This window comes from Lingula anatina, chromosome 3 (genome assembly GCF_051362555.1).
Source record: "Lingula anatina isolate TDL-2025a chromosome 3, LinAna3.0, whole genome shotgun sequence".
NCBI lineage: Eukaryota > Metazoa > Brachiopoda > Lingulata > Lingulida > Lingulidae > Lingula > Lingula anatina.
This window is the reverse complement of record NC_141769.1, coordinates 15,676,744-15,697,433: the sequence shown is the minus strand read 5'-3', so window position 1 is coordinate 15,697,433 and position 20,690 is coordinate 15,676,744. Positions and strand designations below refer to the sequence as shown.

General features: G+C 38.6%; 2 protein-coding genes across 6 annotated transcripts in view; both read right to left on the bottom strand.

Moving 5' to 3' along the window:
* LOC106176057 (A disintegrin and metalloproteinase with thrombospondin motifs 6-like) overlaps window positions 1-20,690 on the bottom strand; it is a 48,715-nt gene that overhangs the window by 19,459 nt on the left and 8,566 nt on the right. For all 5 annotated transcript variants that reach the window (XM_087008981.1, XM_087008982.1, XM_087008984.1 and 2 more), the window contains exons 7-16: window positions 20,287-20,370; window positions 20,073-20,197; window positions 19,661-19,804; window positions 19,147-19,281; window positions 18,303-18,474; window positions 18,044-18,148; window positions 13,676-13,818; window positions 12,662-12,725; window positions 12,239-12,347; window positions 9,285-9,427 (exon numbers count right to left, since the gene is read on the bottom strand). In XM_087008981.1, coding sequence (XP_086865107.1) covers window positions 9,285-9,427; window positions 12,239-12,347; window positions 12,662-12,725; window positions 13,676-13,818; window positions 18,044-18,148; window positions 18,303-18,474; window positions 19,147-19,281; window positions 19,661-19,804; window positions 20,073-20,197; window positions 20,287-20,370 — 1,224 coding nt within the window. The remainder of the gene's footprint in view (window positions 1-9,284; window positions 9,428-12,238; window positions 12,348-12,661; window positions 12,726-13,675; window positions 13,819-18,043; window positions 18,149-18,302; window positions 18,475-19,146; window positions 19,282-19,660; window positions 19,805-20,072; window positions 20,198-20,286; window positions 20,371-20,690) is intronic.
* Window positions 5,497-8,803, bottom strand: LOC106176081 (FMRFamide receptor-like). Its single transcript, XM_087008986.1, has one exon. It carries the CDS (start codon window positions 7,041-7,043, stop codon window positions 6,000-6,002), a length of 1,044 nt encoding a protein of 347 aa, XP_086865112.1. The 5' UTR covers window positions 7,044-8,803; the 3' UTR covers window positions 5,497-5,999.

The following is a 20,690-nucleotide window of genomic DNA, read 5'->3' as shown; positions in this document are numbered from 1 at the left end:
CTTGTCAATGGATACAAGGAAGTAACCTTATACATGTAATGCTTTATATTGAACACTTCAGTTGCAGTGGCGGATTTAGAGGGGGGGTCAGAGGGGTCCTGACCCCCCCCCCCACCCCCCCACCCCACCCCCACCCCCCTTCGATTTCTGGTTCCTTCTTGAAATTAGAATTTTGAATTTCTAAACCGTACCAAATGGCACCGTTCGCCCTCTAAAATACCAAAAGTTTTCGGGGCTCTTCAGCGGAACCCACCCCCCACCCCCTTCAAATAATCCTGGATCCGCCCCTGAGATGTACCTGGTAAGAGCACCCACCTTCAATCAAGGTATGCCTAGTTAAAACTACAAAGGCATAAAACATGTTGAGTCATTTCTATTTTATGCATTGTCACTATTTGCAAAGTGACAAGCTGTACACGCTGGTTGCACGTCGGTATTTTTTTCACTGTTGATCTTACATTATGACACTAAGACCCCATTCCCAGAGATTAGATCGAACCAAACTAGATCGACCTAACTCCCTGGGGGTTCACGCTAAATAGCTGTCAGCCGAGCGGGCACGAAAGTTAATTATCCCCTTACAGCTTGTAGTAGGCGGGACGGACATTTAAGCCGGATAATCTGACAGTAATCTAGTGAGACTCCCCACGGGGATAGATCGATCTAAAATCTATGGGAATACGCCCTAAGACCCCATTCCCATAGATATTTAGATCGATCTATCCCCCTGGGGAGTCTCACTAGATTGATGTCAGCTTAACCGGCTTAAATGTCTGTCCCGCCTACTAAAGGGGTAAAGGGGTAATTAACTTTCGTACCCGCTCGGCTGACAGCAATTTAGCGTGAATCCCCAGGGAGTTAGGTTGATCCATATGGATCGATCTAAATCTCTGGGAATGCAGTCTTAGGTCTCATTCCCAATGAAACTATCGTTTCAAGTAGATCGATCCAACTCCACCGGAACTTTCCATGAATGCAATCAGCTTGACGTGCCTTCTCCTGGCATTGAGTAGAATATAGAAAAGCTGGTGATCATACGAGTACGTTGTAAACAAGAGGAGGCGTGTTAATCTGTTAATCTGACTGCATTCAGCAGGAGTCCCCGCGGAGTTAGAACAATTGACGTAGAACGATAATTTCATTGGATATGAGCCCTTATATATCACAGCTAATTAGAGATCAGCACAGTTTATCCAATTACCCGTGGACAGTCAAGGAAGCACTGGTTTTAAAATTTACATTTTAAATTCATATTTGCCACTCAATATCTAAAAATCTTTGACATTTAAGCAGGGAAACATTTCCAATGGATCACCACTTGACCATCTCTCCTACATCAACCCGCTTTTGCTCAAACTGAAATATACTGGCATATCTGCACGGCAACGATGATTGTTTATCGTCAATTATCGATTTTACAAAAAAAAACATGTTTTTCATTTTATTTATCTGTAAAGTTTATGTTACTCGAACCTCGTCTAAAACCTGCAACTTCACTGGGATATCAGCGTTTAGATCAAAGGTTTCGCTAATCAATACAAAAGAAACGTCCGATGACACTTTAAAAACAACCTTGGCTTGGTTTACGATTGGCCCTCGACAACAATTCTGCATTTCCTGTTTACTTCGAGTTTTTCGTATTCTATCCGTCACGAAATGTAGATTGCGAACTTACTTAAACTGAAATGACTTATTCCACAATTAGAATAAAATTGCTTTGAAGACCATTGTATGTACCTAGTAAATATATGTAGATACAGAAAGTATCATTGCATGCCAAAATCAATACCGGTCAAAACCATATTAGTACCAGAGAAAGATGCGTTAGAAATAATACGTTAACAGTAATTTTGTGCCAAAATCAATAATCCAGAGACATTAGAACATATACTTGAAACGTTTTGTTGCATGTCGTCACAGGTGTGTTGATTAGTTTAATTTGCGTGAGGCTGCTCCAACTTCGCAACATGTATCTCTCCTTGGAGGTCAGGGTCGGCGCACGCTTTATTTTTTATACTTATTAATCTAAAACATTTGCGGTGCTGTAAATATTCGATGCATGGCTTATACCCGTTATAATACATGATATTTTATTACCAAAGGATGAATGCAGGTAACCATCGGCAAATTGCCCATCGTCAATTTTTAAAAAAAATAATTTGCTATTATAAAGTTTATGCATATATTTGTTGCGTGAAAAAATATTATTTGGTTTGAGGCATCGTTACTTAGTATTTTTAATGAGTTATGTGTGTGTGTGGGGGGGGGGGGCTGATATACCTGTTGTATGCAGTCTAATGAATCAGAGCAACTTATTTCAACATATATATTACATCAGTGATTTTTTCTGATGAAATGCGTCCTGTGGTGTAAAAAGGGGTTATATGTGTAATACTTGTGTGTGGCACAAATAAATGGGAGAGAAATTGTATTTTTCAAAATTCCTATAGAAGAGAGTGAGGGGTGGTGTATTATGGAATTTTCTCACAGAAGCCATCACTGATTTCACTTTAATGTACAAAAGACTTGTAACTATAGGGCAATTTGTTTCAGCATATTTATTAATTTTATGTGACTTTTTTCCTAGGCCAGTTGTTGGTCTAAATAACTGTATTGATGACGAATATACATTTTATAAAAGGCTCTGTAAAAAATAATAAAAAATGCTGAAAGCAAAAAGCGGTTACAGTAACAAAAAAAAAATCATTTGTAAAAGCACTCTAAGACTGGGTTCCTATGCCTAGATCGATCCATCTGGATCGACCTAACTCCCAGGGGGTGCACGCTAAATTGCTTTTATCTTAAGAAGCTTAAATGTCTATCACACCTACTGAATCAGCTAGGGGGTAATTAACTTTCTTGCACGCTCGGCCTCGCCGATAGCAGATAGCAATTTATTGATGCTCCCCGTGGTAATAGATCGATTCAAATATCTGTGGGAATGGTCCCTGAATAGCTATTTGGAATGTTTCCAATAACCATAAAATAAATACGTTTAAGTCAATACACCAAAAGATCAGCGAATGGGAACAATTCAACAATATTACAAGAAGAAGGAAAGCTCTGGTCTGTTTAGGCCTACCAGAGGAACGCCTGTTATGCTTCGTCTCGAGACACATCGCTCATAGAATACGTAGACGAATGGATCTAAAGGGATAAATGACATGAAACTGAAGACGCCAAAGAGCACTTATGCTTTCTATCTTTTTCGTTGAACAACGAAATTACAAGTGGTTTATTAATCTCCATGAAATACAATCAGCTACACATTGTTCCCAGATAAAAATTGTGCTTAACTTGCGTGCCTCTAAGCAGCCAAAGATATTGCTATCGACATAACAAATATACATGTGGATTTACATGTGCGTGTATGATGAGTGCGTGTGGGGGCTTAAGTGCCTAAAAGACGCTGAGGGCAACCAGGTAAAGCAGACGGTTCCATTAACATTTCCTACCAACATGTTCAATTTTGCAATGTCAAAAATTAAGTATTCTACCCTTTTAGAAACAATTCTGTCTTCCCAACGGGTAGTGTAGGCCTACGCAAAATGCATAGATGGCATTTTTTTTGCGATTTTTTATTTTGAACTTCACGCGCTGCAATGCTACCGGTATCACCTTATCAGACGAGAGAGACCGCAGTGGAATAGCAGATCACAATTTCCTCTTGTTGAAATCAATCGGTTACTGAAGGGTTTCGCCTGACAGGTCTTCTCCATCAAATCAGACGGAAGTATTTCCAAGTGCTCGTTTATTTTGGACACTTTGCGCAAGCCTGCTTTCACCTAAGAAAGGCATTAGCTACATGCTCGATAGATTTTTTTTCTTAAGGATGTTTCCCAGTCCCCACATCGATAAAACTGAAGTCAATAAATGTGAAGATATCAATATGTGCACGCTTGACTGGAAGGAGCCAAATAAAAATGAATTTGAAAAAACAAAACACTTGTAAGAGTGTAATAAAGACGTCATATTTGTACAACGTAGATTCAATGCATAACACCGCGGCAGCTCCTCTTGTATATTTGACGCTGTGCACCTGTGCTAACTCTAGTGTTATCCTTGTTTATCTAAACCACTTACCTCAGTGTCTTTGCAAATTCACTTCATTTATTTATTTATTTATTTATTTATTTGTGTAATTCATGTTGCACAAGCCTATACACGGTTATACCAAAACAAAACTTATCTAGCTTTTTATTAGAAAATAGTGTGCACCGCCAGCTTGTAATGTATCTAGTTTTGTCATAATACCGATGTGTAGACCGGTATGTTGACACAGTTCTATCTCTTATTACAGTCAGTAAGAGTTTAATAAACATTATAAACTTAATCATGAATTACACCTCATATACAAGTATCTTTTGGTAATTATCCGAGAGGATTAATCTAAAAAAAAGAACGAATGTATCCGCAAGTATCTCCACATAATTACATGAAATAAAAACAGCAAAACAAGAAAAGCTGTCTTTCAGACGGTAAAATACATCGGTTGTGGAGTCCATGCAACCATACAGAACGTCATCACTATTAGCATTGCACTTCTCAATATTAAAGCCAGACGCTGCATTGACAAAATTAAGTTATATTTCTTGCTTGAAGGTCCATGAGAGAGAGAGAGAGAGAGAGAGAGAGAGGGAGAGGGAGAGAGATAGAAAGAGAGAGAAAGACTGTTTCTACATTTTATCAAAATGAAGTATACGACTGATCCCTGGATTCCACGTGGACAAAATGAAACACATTACCGTTTTGTTATAAGTGCATCTCTAGTGATCATATCTTAGTTACATTAGTTTCTGCTGGGTCTCGTCCAAATTTGAGTACATTGTTGATCACAAGATAGACACATATTGAATTACCGTAGATTAGTAAATTAGTTTAGAAATCCCGTTTCCTACTTACCAACAACCTTTACAATATATATATATATATATATATATATATATATATATATATATATATATATATATATATATTGCAACATCCTAACATTGCAAAATATCGCTTCAGCAAATACTAATTTCAGGGCTGTTTTATCTGACATATTGAAATTCTAAATAAGTACTAAAAAGGGCTGTTACAAGGCTGTTCCTCACCTCTTTGCTCGTGTCGTGTATGTCGGTAGCATGAACCCAACATACCATATGCTGCAATGGTCATCTCATCTATTTATAGCAAATGAATATAATGGTAATTCACACTGTATTCTTTGTCACAGAAGCTTCAAGTAATTTCTCGTGGGGTATGTTTGCCTCAAATATACATCTAGCCTGTATTTCTGTCTCGGGACCAAATCACATCCTTTCTAATTAAGAAAATTACTTCCCTTAAACACAAAGTGTATTTTCCACGAAAAGTGTGAAAAGAATGCATTCGGGCATTCTTCGCGTAGGTGCGTTGTAATTGTCCTGGGCAAGATTCATGATACCTTATCTTAGTATTTTTAAACTAAGACCAAACTCTCTTGTAATCATTTCAGTCCAAAGAGAATGAAAATCCCATGACAACTTTATTCCAGTCCAAAGTATATGTGACAGAATACCAACTATCCACGGTAACGGTCTATGTAAACTATGGCGCCTTATATTTAATCGTTCTGATTTCATATTTTCACGGTTTTCGTTCATTCAGTGTAATTTACAACTAGCGAACCATATACTATATTTCAATATTTAAAGCCGATGATAAGCAACCTGTGTTTTAACTTAAAAGTTACACAATAACATTTCACGATACATGAAAATTAAATCTCCAACTTGCTATTTTTGACGTGACTACAATATTTCTATACAATTTTGACAATACTGACCAACTTGAATATCTTTCCACAACAATAACCATCGATTTTTGTATAAGTTTATGCAAAATACAAATCAGAAGCCACAAATGAGTCTATTTAGTTAGACAAAAACTAAAAATAAAATAAATATGCACAATATGCATCGTAACACATAAATCAGTGCCGTCCACTGAAATGTCATTTCAAATGTTTGTAAAATCTATACGTTAGTTTCTTCGACAACTGAAGAATATTTGTTGGAGTCGCAGTTTGACTGCTCAAGAGATTTATGAAGAAACATACCTATGAGAGCCCGACGAAATCCGCTGCAAAAAACACAATATATTACAAAGTTCAACGAAGAGTTCAGTACAACCAGAGCGTTTGAGAAGGGCACATAGTACTGTCGAAAAAGTAGTGTTTGGTCATCTAGATAATCTTCCGATACATTCAGTATCTGAGTCAACAACGAAGGTGCCTGACACGCAATAAAAACGATCACGATTAGAATGGACAGCTTGGTCATCAAATCGTCCTCCTTTTGTAGACTTGGAGACATAAATCTAAGGCGACATCGAGCTTTTCGACTTTTGCGTAGTTCCCGAATAAGATGGACATTCATATAGGACAATACAAACAGGGGGATAATAATGTTGATAACGGTGTAAGAAACTATGAAGTATCCGATACGATAAGCTGGAAAAGCTAAAAGTACGTTTTCGAGATAATACCTCGTAGTATTCGTGCAAGCATCAATCATTTCTTCGGGACGCATCTCCAGTAACCGTGGTGCATTGTAAAGCACAGAGAAGATAATAACAACACTGATCCCAATCCTCGCCCCCTTTAAATTTCGGAAAGACTCCGCTTTGAAGGGTTTACACACCGACATGTACCTGTCAAGCGCTACCAGGATGAGTGACCAAATGGACACAGTCTGAGCGGTCATCCCCAGGGGCCAAGCCCAGGTCGTAATGCGTGCCTCCTCCCTGTTCGGCAACTCCATGACCCCCAGGGCCGGGTATACAGCAGGCAAAACCATCATGGCGATCGTCATTAACAACAAAACATTGTCCGCAATGGCCACCGGCCTCAGTAAATAAAAAGTGACCGACCTGGCTTTGTACCTAAAGAAAACGATCAAGGACAGAGTGTTCCCAATAAGTCCCAGAGTACATAGGCTTCCTATTAGGCATACGTGGATCACAAATGTGTAGACGGTTATTTCCTCCACTCTGGAACAGTTTTGCGTCGTGCCGTTCATAGCTACTGACTACCACTGGTGCATATCGCTGAAACTTAGTGCTAAAGGAATCCCACAACAGGAGGGAATAAACGATTTTTTTACTTCTGTGAGGTTTGTGTCGATCGTCAGTGCGGTTTCAGGATAGCGCGCCTTGAACCTGTCTTTTACGCGTGAATTTCCTCAAATCCTGTCCCACTGCGCCTTTCTTGACGTGCATAAGACGCATATGTCTACAGATACCATTTGTACATATATCTACATGTGATTCATACAATGCAGCGAGTGCATCGTTTACCTCACTGTGCTGAGGATCGATTCCTACTAATTGTCACTATCAGGAACATCGCAATTTTGTCTCATGATTATTTTCACTCGTCTATTGTTAGACTTGAACTTATAGCAGAAGCCCAACGTGACCCTTATTAATTTCCGAGACGAGACGAAAAAATAGTTTATGTTACCGAGTATATCTTTTTTTCAGTCTTGGTGCTTCACCTGCACCATATGAGAAGGCGGCATTAAAGTCACATGCACTTTCACAATCTTCACTGAATACATACTTCCCACGAATCTCAGTGCCAACTGAGGGGTAATTAACCCTTGTTTAGATACAATAATTATTCCTGTCCAAACGGCCTCAGTATCAGAACAACGGTTTCACGTCAACGCTTTCTCGCGGTATGCAACCCCGCATGGTTACACAGCTTATTACGTGTTGCAACGTATAACGATAAGAGTTTAGTGCCGACGATTTGCCAGGGGCCATCAACTAATTGTTTCCCGTGATTTGGTAAAGAACGCAAAGGCAGGCGATAATGTGGCGTGATGACGCTTAAGAAGATATTAAGAATTATTCTGCAAATCTGGGCAACTGCAGCCTATTTGCCCCGCAGTTGAATGACCTTTGCTGCTGAGAATAAATAGGAAAGATGGTGCATGCTGTTGTGCGTGATGTTAGAAATCCAATGCATTATGTCGCAGCTTGGGTCAACTGAGGCTGGGACATCTGTAATGCGCATACATGGTGTTATTCGTACTTTCTTAGTATAACGTTGCACATGTACTATTTCGGTGTTTGTTCTATCCCGTCTTTACACTAGATATGTCTGATAATAAATGAATCAAAAGTACATAAGAATATGATTTTATATCTTTTTCTGAGATACTCAGAAACTATCAACACTTCCTTCCTTTTTTTCTTTCTTTCTTGATCATTTTTATCATTGTGTATCTCTTCTAGAAAAACTTAATAATTTTACAAATTTTTCTTACTTTCGGGACATACCTGTAGTTACACCACACTGATTTCTTTCCAAAAGGCGTCACTCGCTGACAAAGCTGCCAAAAAATTGCGCAATCTCTTTACCTTGTGGGCAAAGATTACGTAAAACATTGCGAGAAGTTGTCAATGATTACGTTTTCCTGTTTCGTCTTCTGAGTGTCCAAGAAAAACTACTTCCTTAATCAGACTGTCTTAAAAAGCGACACAAAACTTTTCCCATAAAGAAAAAAATAAATAAAATATCAAATAGCATCATCCGAGGTTTTATGAAAGATTGCGTGAATACACCTTATATTTTTAGTCTACTTTTTCAAATGCATGTCTTCAAAGTTTTCTCATGGCATCATTTGTATTCCTTGCAGTATTTTCACCTACCCACACTCGCTCGTGCGGGCGCGCACACACGCACATGTACTCTCACCTATCATATCCACACACCAACACACACTACATGTACATCTTTACCGCCAGCATAAACACCCCCCTCTGCGTCGGCTAGCGTTTTACACACCGCCCTTATAAACAAACTGCATTTTTAGATTTACTCCAGATAATAAGAGGGTTATTTGAAGAGCCTACAACGCAATCCCTGCATATTTCATCGCCTATTTGTTTGACGCTTTTCTCATTAATGACAGAGAGGATCACACAGTTGCAATCACGGTATAATTTGTGCCAAATGCTGACAAACAGAGTAGTGTCATGATGCTGAATGCTCCTTACACCACTCGACCATGATGTGTTACTGTATGATGCTCGGTCAGAATGCGTTACCTGGCCTTATTTGTCTCATAATATTAAAAACGTTTTTAAAAATATCAAGTGGCGTATCAAACTGACGATTTTTTACTTCAGAAAAAGAATTGCATCATCGCGTGTCCGAATCCGTATACCAGAGTGCAGTTGCACGAGAAGCCCCGAATATCATAACTAACCTTTCTCTCAGACAATTAGTATGCCACACATTTTCCACTTACCATGCATTTGGCATCCACGCACCTCGAGAAGGAAGAGATGCCGTCACCAGAACACTCTGTGCCGTCAAGGTACTGACCTTTGCCCCTCGTAGCTATGAAACCGGCTCCCACTGCTTGACAACTGAGTTCACACTGTGCATCGCCTACGTACAGGTGAAAAGATGCCATGTAAATTGTGAGACAACTTTAACCAAAGGCAATTTTGTTACTTACCAAGGCAAAGACTAAATTGGGTTTTTTTTTAATTAAAGGGCTGTGTAGCTTTAGATCGTGGCGAACGTATCATCTTCAGTTTAATTAAGTAATGAAAATTTGTTTAAAGAAGATCACAACGTCAATGTTGTCTATTCTGCTAAATTCTACATGCTGGCTCGCAAGTGGACATTAAAAGAAAGCATTGTATCAAAACAAATTAATATCGTGTCAGTCAATGCGTCCATTTGTACCATTATCATACCACTACATTGCTTCCATTGTTTAAATCTACACATACTGTAGGATATTTGAGCAACTACGCGATCAAAATGTATGTTACAATGTTCGGAACAGAATATGATTACGGTCTAGGGCCAATGTATGAAATATTGAAAATAGATATATCAACATAAATATGAAGTTCTAAACATAAGTCTGGTGTCACAACATCTTAAGCAAATAGCATTTGATTAATGCCATATTGGTAAAATCAATTAATTTGTGTTTACTGAATTAATTTTAATCAAGCAAACATGGTCTTTGGCTTTTTGCATTTGATATGTAATACACCGTTCCTGAATTCTTTATTCCGTTAAATAAAAAGAGGTGAGCGTTTATTTTATGCTCATATACATGTATGTGTTTTTGGCTTTTGTGTTTCAAAACTTCTATATGCAGGTTGGTTTTAAGGGTTGTTGCGCTCAAAACAATTCAGGAGGTCATTAAGATGGTGCCACAAAAACAGTAATGGTGTTACGGGTACAATTTATCCATTATTCTTATGTTGTAAATTTTGAATGCCACCACACAAATACCTAATGTGATATTCTTTCATTTCATTTATTGGAATACATAAAGCCGCTAAAGCCCTTTTAAAAATGATGTAACAGGCAATCAATCAAAACTTTGATGTAAGTAATGGATGTTTCCATCCATGTTGGTTGATACAAGCTGACAGCGTCTCCGAAATGATTTAACCTGTTTGTCACCTGTGCTTATGACCGTGATAGATTAAAAGTCCATCCATGGAAGTCTCCATGTATCAAATATTGAGCGCTCAGGCTGTTTGTTTTTTACATAATACAAATATAAAATAAATATTCTCAAAACGATCTTTAACTTCGGCTTTTTGTTTACATGTACATTCTAACCCGATTAAGTGAAAAAGATACACGTGTTTTTTTTTTTAATTGGCGTCACATTCACAACACGATATCATTTTCAACGGACATAGGAAGTGCGCAATTGGCATAGCTTTCGTTCATCCGCCTAGCATGCGCAGATTAAGATTATTAAATGACATTTAGATTTTGTTTCAGGATATGTCAACCGAGGTATCAGTGTTAAAATCCACAGATATACGCTTACTACACAGACATGATTATAGGCGCTGCAAATGTCAACTTTATTTCTTTTCTTTTTTTTCGAAATCCATTAGGCCTAGCTGGCAACACTCAATTCGATCAATGGCTCGATTCCAATTCAAATTTTTTAATCAAGATAAAGCGATTCATCTGATAGAATATATCTTTAACCCCCGACTCCGTGTTTACGTGAGATGTAATGGAAAAGGTCGAACAGATGTTTACCAGTACAGCATATAGACTGCACTGGTTGTATAAAAATCGAGATTACGTAAGGATGCTTATGGCGTTCAGGGATTGAAAGAACGTTCTTTTGAAGCAAAAAATTCAAAAACTGGCACAGGCAACTCATCAGTGTTGTTGATCACTAAAACATATTACGTTGATGCAAAATGTAATAAAGGAATTATCTCAAAATCCGTTCCCCGGAAGTTCAGACTTCCTATAATCCGCTTTCTTGCACAAAGTAGGGGGTAAACTAATACTCTTCCAAAATGTCAATTTTAACCTTCTTTGTACATAGCAAACGGTGGGGCAAAGCTTATTTGTGGTAATTGAAATTGGAAGGCATTATTTGAGCACATGTTCTCACCAACCATAGGTTTCCCATGATCTTGTTCGTTAAAAGGAAAATACGTGCTCAAAACGGTAATTGATACATTTCACAAATACAGGTGCTTTACGAGTTCCTTTCTCAACCTTTTACATTATTGAAATGACATCCAATGCAATTTGAACGTTTCTTTTCACGTGTCTGGTGACAACAGACGTAGCTATTCAAAAGGAAACTAGTTCCAACAGTGGTTGGCATTCCAGCCAAAAGGCTGATTTCGTGACACAATAATATACCTTTCTTAAAGAAATGCAAAACCGTTGTATGCTGAATAGATGTAAGGGCATGTGTTTATTAGAAATAAATAGTTTTTCCAGAATTTTCTTTCTAATTACGCTCAGGGAAATCGACATTCCATGGGGTTGAGGATATTTGGTTTCTTTGCGAGATGATTAGGCCCCGCGGGAAAGTCACAGATGATGCTGTCCATAAACATTATCGAAATGGCGCTGTAAGTGACAAAGAAGTACCTGAAAAGTCGTATATCTGTTTATATGTAAAACTCGGCTAATTCTTGATTGGGTGTAACATATTTCCTGATACTGTGACACTGTATGGGTATGATGTATCAAAGTCATGTCAGAGGGGAAAGGGACATAAGAGATGCCAGACTCCCCTTTCATAACTTGAAATTTTATTCGTAAAAATATCCAAACAATAAAAGCAGAACCCAAATGTGTAGTGCTCTCCCTAGTTTAACCTGTGTTTTTGTGTGTGCGTGCGCGAATGATGCGAGAACGTGCGTGTGTGTGTGTGTGTGTGTGTGTGTGCCAACACCTTACCTGACAGTCTCTGGTACGGCTCCCACGTGTGTAATGCGCCATTGAAGGGCTGTGAGTTGGTGGCGGCACACTGTTCTGCTTTAAACGAGTACTGGGATGTGGCACACACCTGTGCAGGGAAGAAAGCTTTGTTAATATTGTCTGTGATTTTTGTGGAAAAAAAAAGTTATTTTAAACTACCAAAACTGATGAGAACTGATGTTTTGGTTGTTCAAGAGAAGTTTGATCGTGTAATTCTACCCAACAAACAGCTGTAGTCGCCAATAATAAATCAACGCTAAAAGTGCTCTTGTCGCGTATGTAGCATATGCGGCAGTTGTTGGTATAGGCACTCCAAGCATATTAAAGTATAAAAAAACTTTAACTAAAATAAATAATAAAAAGGCACAAAAACTAAATATCACATCAGTCAGTGTCACCAACCTGTGGATTACACATTTCAGCCACGAAGCTGTCTCCTATACAGTTCTGCCCACCAGGGCCAGGTCTGCAATCAGAAATGACGAAACTCATAAGACAAAAGCAGTGCATTTTTTTTTTCAAAAAGAATTAAGCACCATGTGTGGCTTTAGTCAAAATCCCATAAACTCAAATATACGAATCCCTAGAAGTCAAGATTTGCTTCCATTTCAACCCAAAATTATTAATTTTGTGGCACTGCTTCCACCGGATCGTAAGAATTTTTCTGCTTTGAAAACGTTAAAAGTTCAACATAGACCACAATTTAATAGGTAAAAGTGATTAGACAAGGGCGATATAATCAAATTGAACAAACATTCTCAGTGTTAAATGAACATTCAGTAATTAGTACTTATGAACTATGCCTAAGGGCCCCTTTACACTGGATGGCGTCCCTTCTGCGTCCAGCAGTACGGCCCCATTTGAGAGTTAAAAAATTATAATATTTTACGTGCCGACAACTGGCTGATCATTGAGCATTCATTCTGATACAAAATTAATGCTCGTGCCTCCTTATTAAGACCACAGCGATGCCAAATTCCATGGTCGCAGAAAGGACGCAGAAAGGACGCCGCCCAGTGTAAAGGGGGTATAACCGATACACGAATTTAGCCTTCCAACGCTTTGTTAATATAAGATAACTTCCTTGGTTATTGTACATATGAATAATTTCTACATTTTGTAGCGCCCCATAGTTCCCCACTCTAAAAGTGGCCTGTGATACGCTGCGTTACAAGTGCCTTCGAATTTGGTCTCTCATATTTATGTATTATAAGTCGATTATAATACGCAGTGTTTGCTTGTCCATGTATAATTTGATTCACAAACGCAGTGATTTCATCATATTTGGTCTCACATAATCTGTTTTTGCATTATGTTTGGACACCCCCCCCCTCCACATGACACCCTCAAAACGTCATAGAACCAGTCTAATCCTCGTAAACTATCTGCCTCGTACGAATGTAAATATGTATTTACTTAGGGTTATTGCAATATCTTCTTTTCATTCTCACTCCACCACCGCAGCTCCTAGAGCAGGCCGACCACTGGGCATCCCATGCCGACCACCCACCGTCAACAGTCGGCCCTGTTGTGTCCACGCATTTACCCATGATGCACCACTGGAAACACAGAGATAAATTTACATTCAAGAAATTGCTTTTGTTGAAGATTCTTTGGTCGTGCTTGGTAGTGAATTTTAACAAACATGGTAACTGAACTCAATTCGAGATATAATAATAACCGTATTAATGTAAGAAAACATGAAAGACATATGGCATGCATATTATGATACTGTGCATCTTTTGGTGATGGAAATTTTGGAACACCGTTTTGAAAATCCACATTCTATAGACCTAAAAACGAGTTGTTGACTCAGTTTTGCCTGACTCGTTACATGAAGACCAAAGTAGAGGTAATGTGGTTCATGAACTGTCCACGTCTGGACGCATATTTTGTATTGAATGGTCTCGGTTATTTTGAAAGTAGATTGTAGGAGTTTCTCCACAATATGTAGCCATTATATAAGCTATATTAGCAGACCTTATAGGCCCCAGGGTAGGAGAAATGTTGCAACCTTTCCATTTACAAAAACGAGAGGGAGTTTAACAAGCATCGGGATGGGAGTATGTCTAGAGTGCTTTTTATGATATAACTGAACAGATTTGATTTAGAAAAGGAAACAGACGTAGCCTCAATCATCGGGGGAATCAAAAGAACGAGCAAAGTTGAAATAGCGTGCTAAAGCTGGTTGTAGTCTTTTTTGAACCCATTGCTCAGGCGTAGTAATTGGATTCATTATACCGTCTACAAATATCATGCACGCCTGTTGTTATACTTGCACTCAGTCTGTGAAACTGGTTCAAAGACATCTCTGCACATCCGGAGAAAGGCTAGAGTATATATAAGAAGACAGTAATGATGTATTTCATTGTTTTCTTATGCTCTTTAGCAAATACAAAATTATTTCTACAACAAGAGGGACCCAGAAAAATCATTTTACGTGGCTATTAAATTCAATAGACGTTAATCTAAAAATCGAACTCCTTGAAGCAAAAGAGGCAACTTTAGACATTGGTCTCATAGTTTCAAATGGGGTTAACGAGATGGTCTAGCGCTGTTTTATAAAAATATCAAATACATAAAACCTCTTATAGGTTATCCTTTACCTTCTTTTATATTAGTTTTAAAATCTTACTTCCTAGTTCTTACTTCGAGTGGTGTTTTAAAATCTTACTTCCTGGTTCTTACTTCCAGTGGTAAAAGATAAAAAAAGATCAGTGCTGAAGTGATTTTATAAATAAATGATCATGCTTATGCTGCAAATTGGTTTTTTCGTGACATAACAAAATTATTAAATTTTCTTGCGGTTTACCATGTGGCACCTGAGACTTCCAAATAGACAACTAAATATTCACTTTTCTATACTTGTGAAGAAGCCTGTCACGCACTGTGAAAGACAACGTAGGTGTGGAACACGTGCTCACGAGACTGATGGCGCCGTTTATTGCTCTTGTGTAGATATACCTTTTTTTCTACTGAATGCGATGAAACTTCAAACTAGCTCTGAAACTACAACCGATTGCACAAACTTTACAAGGCTGACTTGAGCTCATGGCTTACAAGCCCCCCCCCCCTTCGGCTTGAGTGCGCTTTCGTAAAAAAACTCCTGATGTCCTGATGCATAAGCCATTCATTGTTATCGTGTTGGAAAGGGTTCAAAACACTAATGTCATTTATGGAAAATTGATGGTTGATTCTAAGAATTTTGGGGTAACTAATGATTAATATAATGGAGGTCACTCCCATCTAGACCTTTCCGTCCTCCAGCTTGTACGTCTTGTTCGAATACACATAAACTATCATCTGCACATGAAGCTTCTTTTCCGAATAGAGATGTGTTCATGTCGATATCAAAGTTGACTCTAAAATAATAAGTTCTTTGAAAGACTCTGAGGAGATTCCATCTAATTTGCGTTAGGGAGGGATTTCAAACACCAGTCAGAGTAGACATGTTTTTTTATACAGTTATTAAGACAAAATTATTTGTCCATGCTGTTTTCTCTTCTAAGTTCATGTTATATTCATAGTGTAATGTGTTTACCGTCTAAGTGTTGTTAACCTTTCACGTAGCATTCCCAAATCAATCAATAACGTTTGTGTTGTATTTATCTGAGTATCGTTAGTTTAATAATGTTGACAGGACGAGGTGTCGCTTTGCTTTCAAAGAAATCGCTTGTCCTAGCGGGCTTTGAGCTACATGTATATGAATATAGGGTTTATAGCTCCTCGCTTGCACCTCCTACTGTTAAATCACCAATGACTTTCCTAGCACTATTTAACTACCCTCCGATTTCAGCCCCCCCCCCCCCCCCCCCACACACACACACACACACACACCAAAATACATGGGTACATGTACGTACAAAATCACACTGTGTTTTTCAACATTTTTGTAACAGACCACGCTGTGGTCAGAGGGTGTTATTAAACCATGATCATGGGAAGCTATCTCAGCCAACAATTTCAAATTTTAGAGGTAGAAGGAAGTTCACCTTTTTCAACACTGATTGTGTTCACAAAAGACTGTAAATATTACAGAGAGAAAGTAAAAATACCAGAGAGAGAGAGAGAGAGAGATTGAAAGAGTGCAATATGAAAAACATTGATACTTGGCAGAGAGGATGATTAAAATAATGTATTACTGTTATTCGAGTTATTTATTTTACATTTTAAAAGCTAGATTAGCTAGGTTAGTAACGGACTCGGTCCCAGACCTGACACATTTAAAGCGATCTTGTCCTCGCAGCTTAAACAAGTGCTCTAAAAGTTGGATAATTTTCTTTGTAAATATTGGTACTGAAAACTACTAAACAACAGCAAATGTCATTATACTTATTGTTCTAATAAAATCTGTGTGTATTAATAAAAAGTCTTATAAAATCCACTTCTTCAAACCTCCGAGATTCAAGGCTAGGAACCTGAGTACAATTGTCTTGAAGCCACCCCTGACGCACAAGAAGGATACGTTACATATCACTTCTTAGTCATCTTGCCTTAATAAAATGCATCTAGTTAATTTTGTGGGATGAGGGATCCAAATGAAAAACTGTTGTTAATAGGTAATTAATTCGGTCTCAGGTTTATCTACTGGTAGCTTCCTCGAGGGGAGACGGTCATCCCATTTTATCATATGATTGCTAATTAGCTTTTATCATGTCGCCGCAACAATCAGTGGTGACCTTATGGTTGAGTTATCCTGCTGTTAATGACACCTAATTACAGCCGATCGACCCACATATACCGGCGTCAAGGGGTTCACTCGTCGAAGCTTTTGCGTTATTCCGTCTTAGCTATTGTGTTATTAAGTTTAAATTTTGAAGGTATTGATGTGGTTTCCATTGTTTGCTCACCCTTTTCTATTCAGAAAAAAGGGATTAAAATATTTAAACGTTATTAAAACGGAATACAACGGCATTATGAACTCTACTGAATTTCAGTGTGTAATATCTACACGTTTTCTAAATGAGCGCTTATTAGTTCAGTTTGGCCTCTGCTTTTTCGATCTGTTATAATTTGTCCAACTAAAAGGAACTTTTAAATCAACCTCTGCCACAAAATAAATTAAGGGTCTCTGAAGAGATTTTAATCCCGAAGACAGTAAGCAGAAGGTGTCCGGAGCATTTTTCTTAAGACTGGTAGTCTGATCAGTTAACTAGAGATGTGTAAATTCCAGAACCGGTAATGATCGGATCGGTAATGCTGTTTCAACACTAGGCCTCCTACCCGAGCATTGTGGTTCAATAACTATGCATCCCGGACTTGACCAAATCACATGCATGAACTCAGCCAATTTCTTTCCATGTCTATCTTTATCTATTTACAAATTACATGTATGTCTTGGTCCAGTCTACTGTAATACAGATAAATATGCATGCATATATTCTCGTCCAAGCTAGTTCAAGTGTACTTATTATGGTGCTAGCAGTACCGGTTGCCAAGGCGACATAGGGGCGTTAATTCCCACTGACGGCTTTGGCTATCAGACACATGTGCATCGGGATTTATGCAAGAACCTCCCCCACTTGTTTTATCTTTATTATTTTTTTTAATGTTTTTGAATTGTGAGCGATGTAGAAATTATGAAAATGAGCCGCATTCAGAACAGCAGACTAACTCGTCCGCGGTTCAAATATGTCGACCCAATTAAAAGCATGCGGTCTAATCCCGTATTAGACACCGAATAGATTTCCCGCGGGGATTACGTAATAAGCATTCAAGTGGGTCGGTCATATTTGATCCGCGGACTGGTAAGTCCGGTGTTGTGAATGCAGCCATTGATGGTACCTTTCGATTCTGGTCACATGCTGTTCCATCCATTCTTGGAGCGCCACCTGCTGTGCAATAGCCCTCTCTCGTGGGGTCCGTACAAACCAGGCGGCTACATTCGTCCTTTATTTGGAATAAAATAAAATATGCGAGGTATTGTTTGTTTTAAAATGTTAAAATGAAAAACATATTTGACCACGTTGTAAAATACAGACACTTTCAACCTTATCCAAAATCAGTAATGGTAGCAAATAATGTAGTAGCAGTGGGAACTCACCCCATAATTGGCCGTTAGCATCTTCGTGACAGCAAGACCGCATAAAGTAGAGCCCTCCCCGTGCCGTAACTTACACTGGGCGTCCCCATCGTACACCAGTCCAGGCTTGTCTTCTATCAGCTTCAGCTGAGTGCTAGGAGGACTGTCCGTCAGGCAGTTGGCTTGGGAAGTTCTGAAATAGCACAGCAAATTGATGCAGTAAACCGCACTATATAACTGTAAAGAAAGAACAATGTGGTTTAGGACCTTGTGTTCAAGCATGTATGACCACTACAGTGATAACTAAGGCGAATTAGAGCCTCTGGATAACCAGGTTGCTAAACATCGGTAGACAGCACAGTCTAACGTGAGAAGGAGGTGCATATGTGATGTGACGGTCTAGTATTGTTGAATATTTATTTTGGGTCACTTTTAATTCCGTTATAAACATGTGAATAACTAAGTTGGTGGATCGATTCAGGTGGTTAGCACAATCAGTCACAGTCGGTGGAATCGTCACCTCAGACTTGCCCAACAGATGTGACAAGTTGCAGTAGATAACCCTTTTATTCAATATCTGAATTTTGCACAACAAACGCACGCTTCACCAACGAGACCGTTGTAAATTGCAGTAGAATTGCTACAGCTAGGTCACCCAACAGTGCAAGAATGTAACGAAACGCACACAGAAACAAATACCTGAACATAGCACACAGATAAGTTTTTATACAAAGCGTACATATCAATGTAGAAAGCTTTAAATTATATGTGCTTCGTTATTTTTTTACTAATCCACTCAGTTATTCATGTTTACATCTATTTATTGGTTTAGTTAGGTACAGTAATTAGTTTTTCTGAAGCTTACGCCAAAAACGATCTCAATTGCTGGGCACTGCAGGACGACCATAGAAGAGATGAGGGTCCTTTCCCGCCATCTGACGACATCAAATTATTGCTATTTGCGCATGCGTTGCCATCTCCGTCATGATTCATCCCCAAACTGAAACAAACAGCATATTGAATATGATGAAGAATTAGAAGATGAAGTGAAAACAGAAATGAACAATTAAAAACATGTATATAAAGTGTTTATTCATTTATCAAAGTAAACTCCCTTTCCCCACCGCGCGGTATGCTTTCTTGCTTGGCAACATTGAAATAGCGCTACACGAGGGAGAGGGTCTTTCACAATTTCGCTTCTGTTTGAGAACAATAAAAAAATCTGGTCGACTGGCCGTGTCAGTGCAGGGGGATCCGTTCAGGTGACTATCCTACATAATAGCCACACACAAACTGGAGCGGCACAGAAGATTATACTGCTAGTGAGAATAGGGTTTTATCGGGCATGTGGCCGTTATACGTATAGTATGGAGACCTACTTGTGTCCAGCCTCATGGGCAATGGTCAGTCCCATGTCCAGTCCAGTGTCCTCCACGTACGCGCATTTCGACCTCTGATTACACATGCCGCCTACATACGCCAACCCAGTGGTTGCTTCTTCGCCATTTTGGTGAATATTCTCCCTGTAAAAATGAAGTCTCAAATGCTATTTATTTTGGATACAAGGAATGATAAAATTGTTTGTACTTTGTAAAAAGGCTTAAGCTTCATACGATAATACGTTATTAAAGCTTGAAATTCTAGTTAAGCTGGCTTTCGCAGTACGTAAATTATAAAAATAGTAAGGCCTATTTTCCAGACAGAGTTTAAATTTAGGCACACTCCTCCTCAATCTCGTTACTGAATTCGTGATTGTTATCTTGATATTAATACAAATTATGAGCTGCAAACCTGGTTATAAGAATAGCACCATCTGCATGCTGAGGGTTGTTGTCGTCGTAAGGGTTTATGCCAGCTTGCCAATTACAGAATTTTGAGAGCGTGAAATCAGCATCGGGTGTAATGTCAAGGCCATTCTGGTGGAAAAAAATTAAAAAAATTACGGATTACTGTTGAATATTTGTATGAGAGAGAGAGAGAGAGAATGAATTCACTCAGTACTTACCTGCTGTTGTTCCAGTATTACCAGTTTCACCACGCTAAATATGATGTCTTGCCCAAGGCTGTGGTGCAGGTATCGTTGAGCTGCCTGCAGAAGAGATGACACTGTACAAATAATCGGACTGCATGAATGGCAAGTACAAGCAAACCACACAAAATAAGAACAACCACTGTAAGTACCAACACCTATCTGCGTGGTGCAATACTTAAAATAAAGATGTTTTTCATAACTCTTTCATTTATACGCCTCTATATTTTTGTAAATCAACAAATTTATATAAATAGAGTTATATTCTATCGATATATTTGGTCGATCAATCGTATATTCATTTGTTTATGCTTTTATCTATTCAATTGCTCCTGTATTTGTATTATCACTTCTTCCATGATAAATACTTGTGGTTTGGG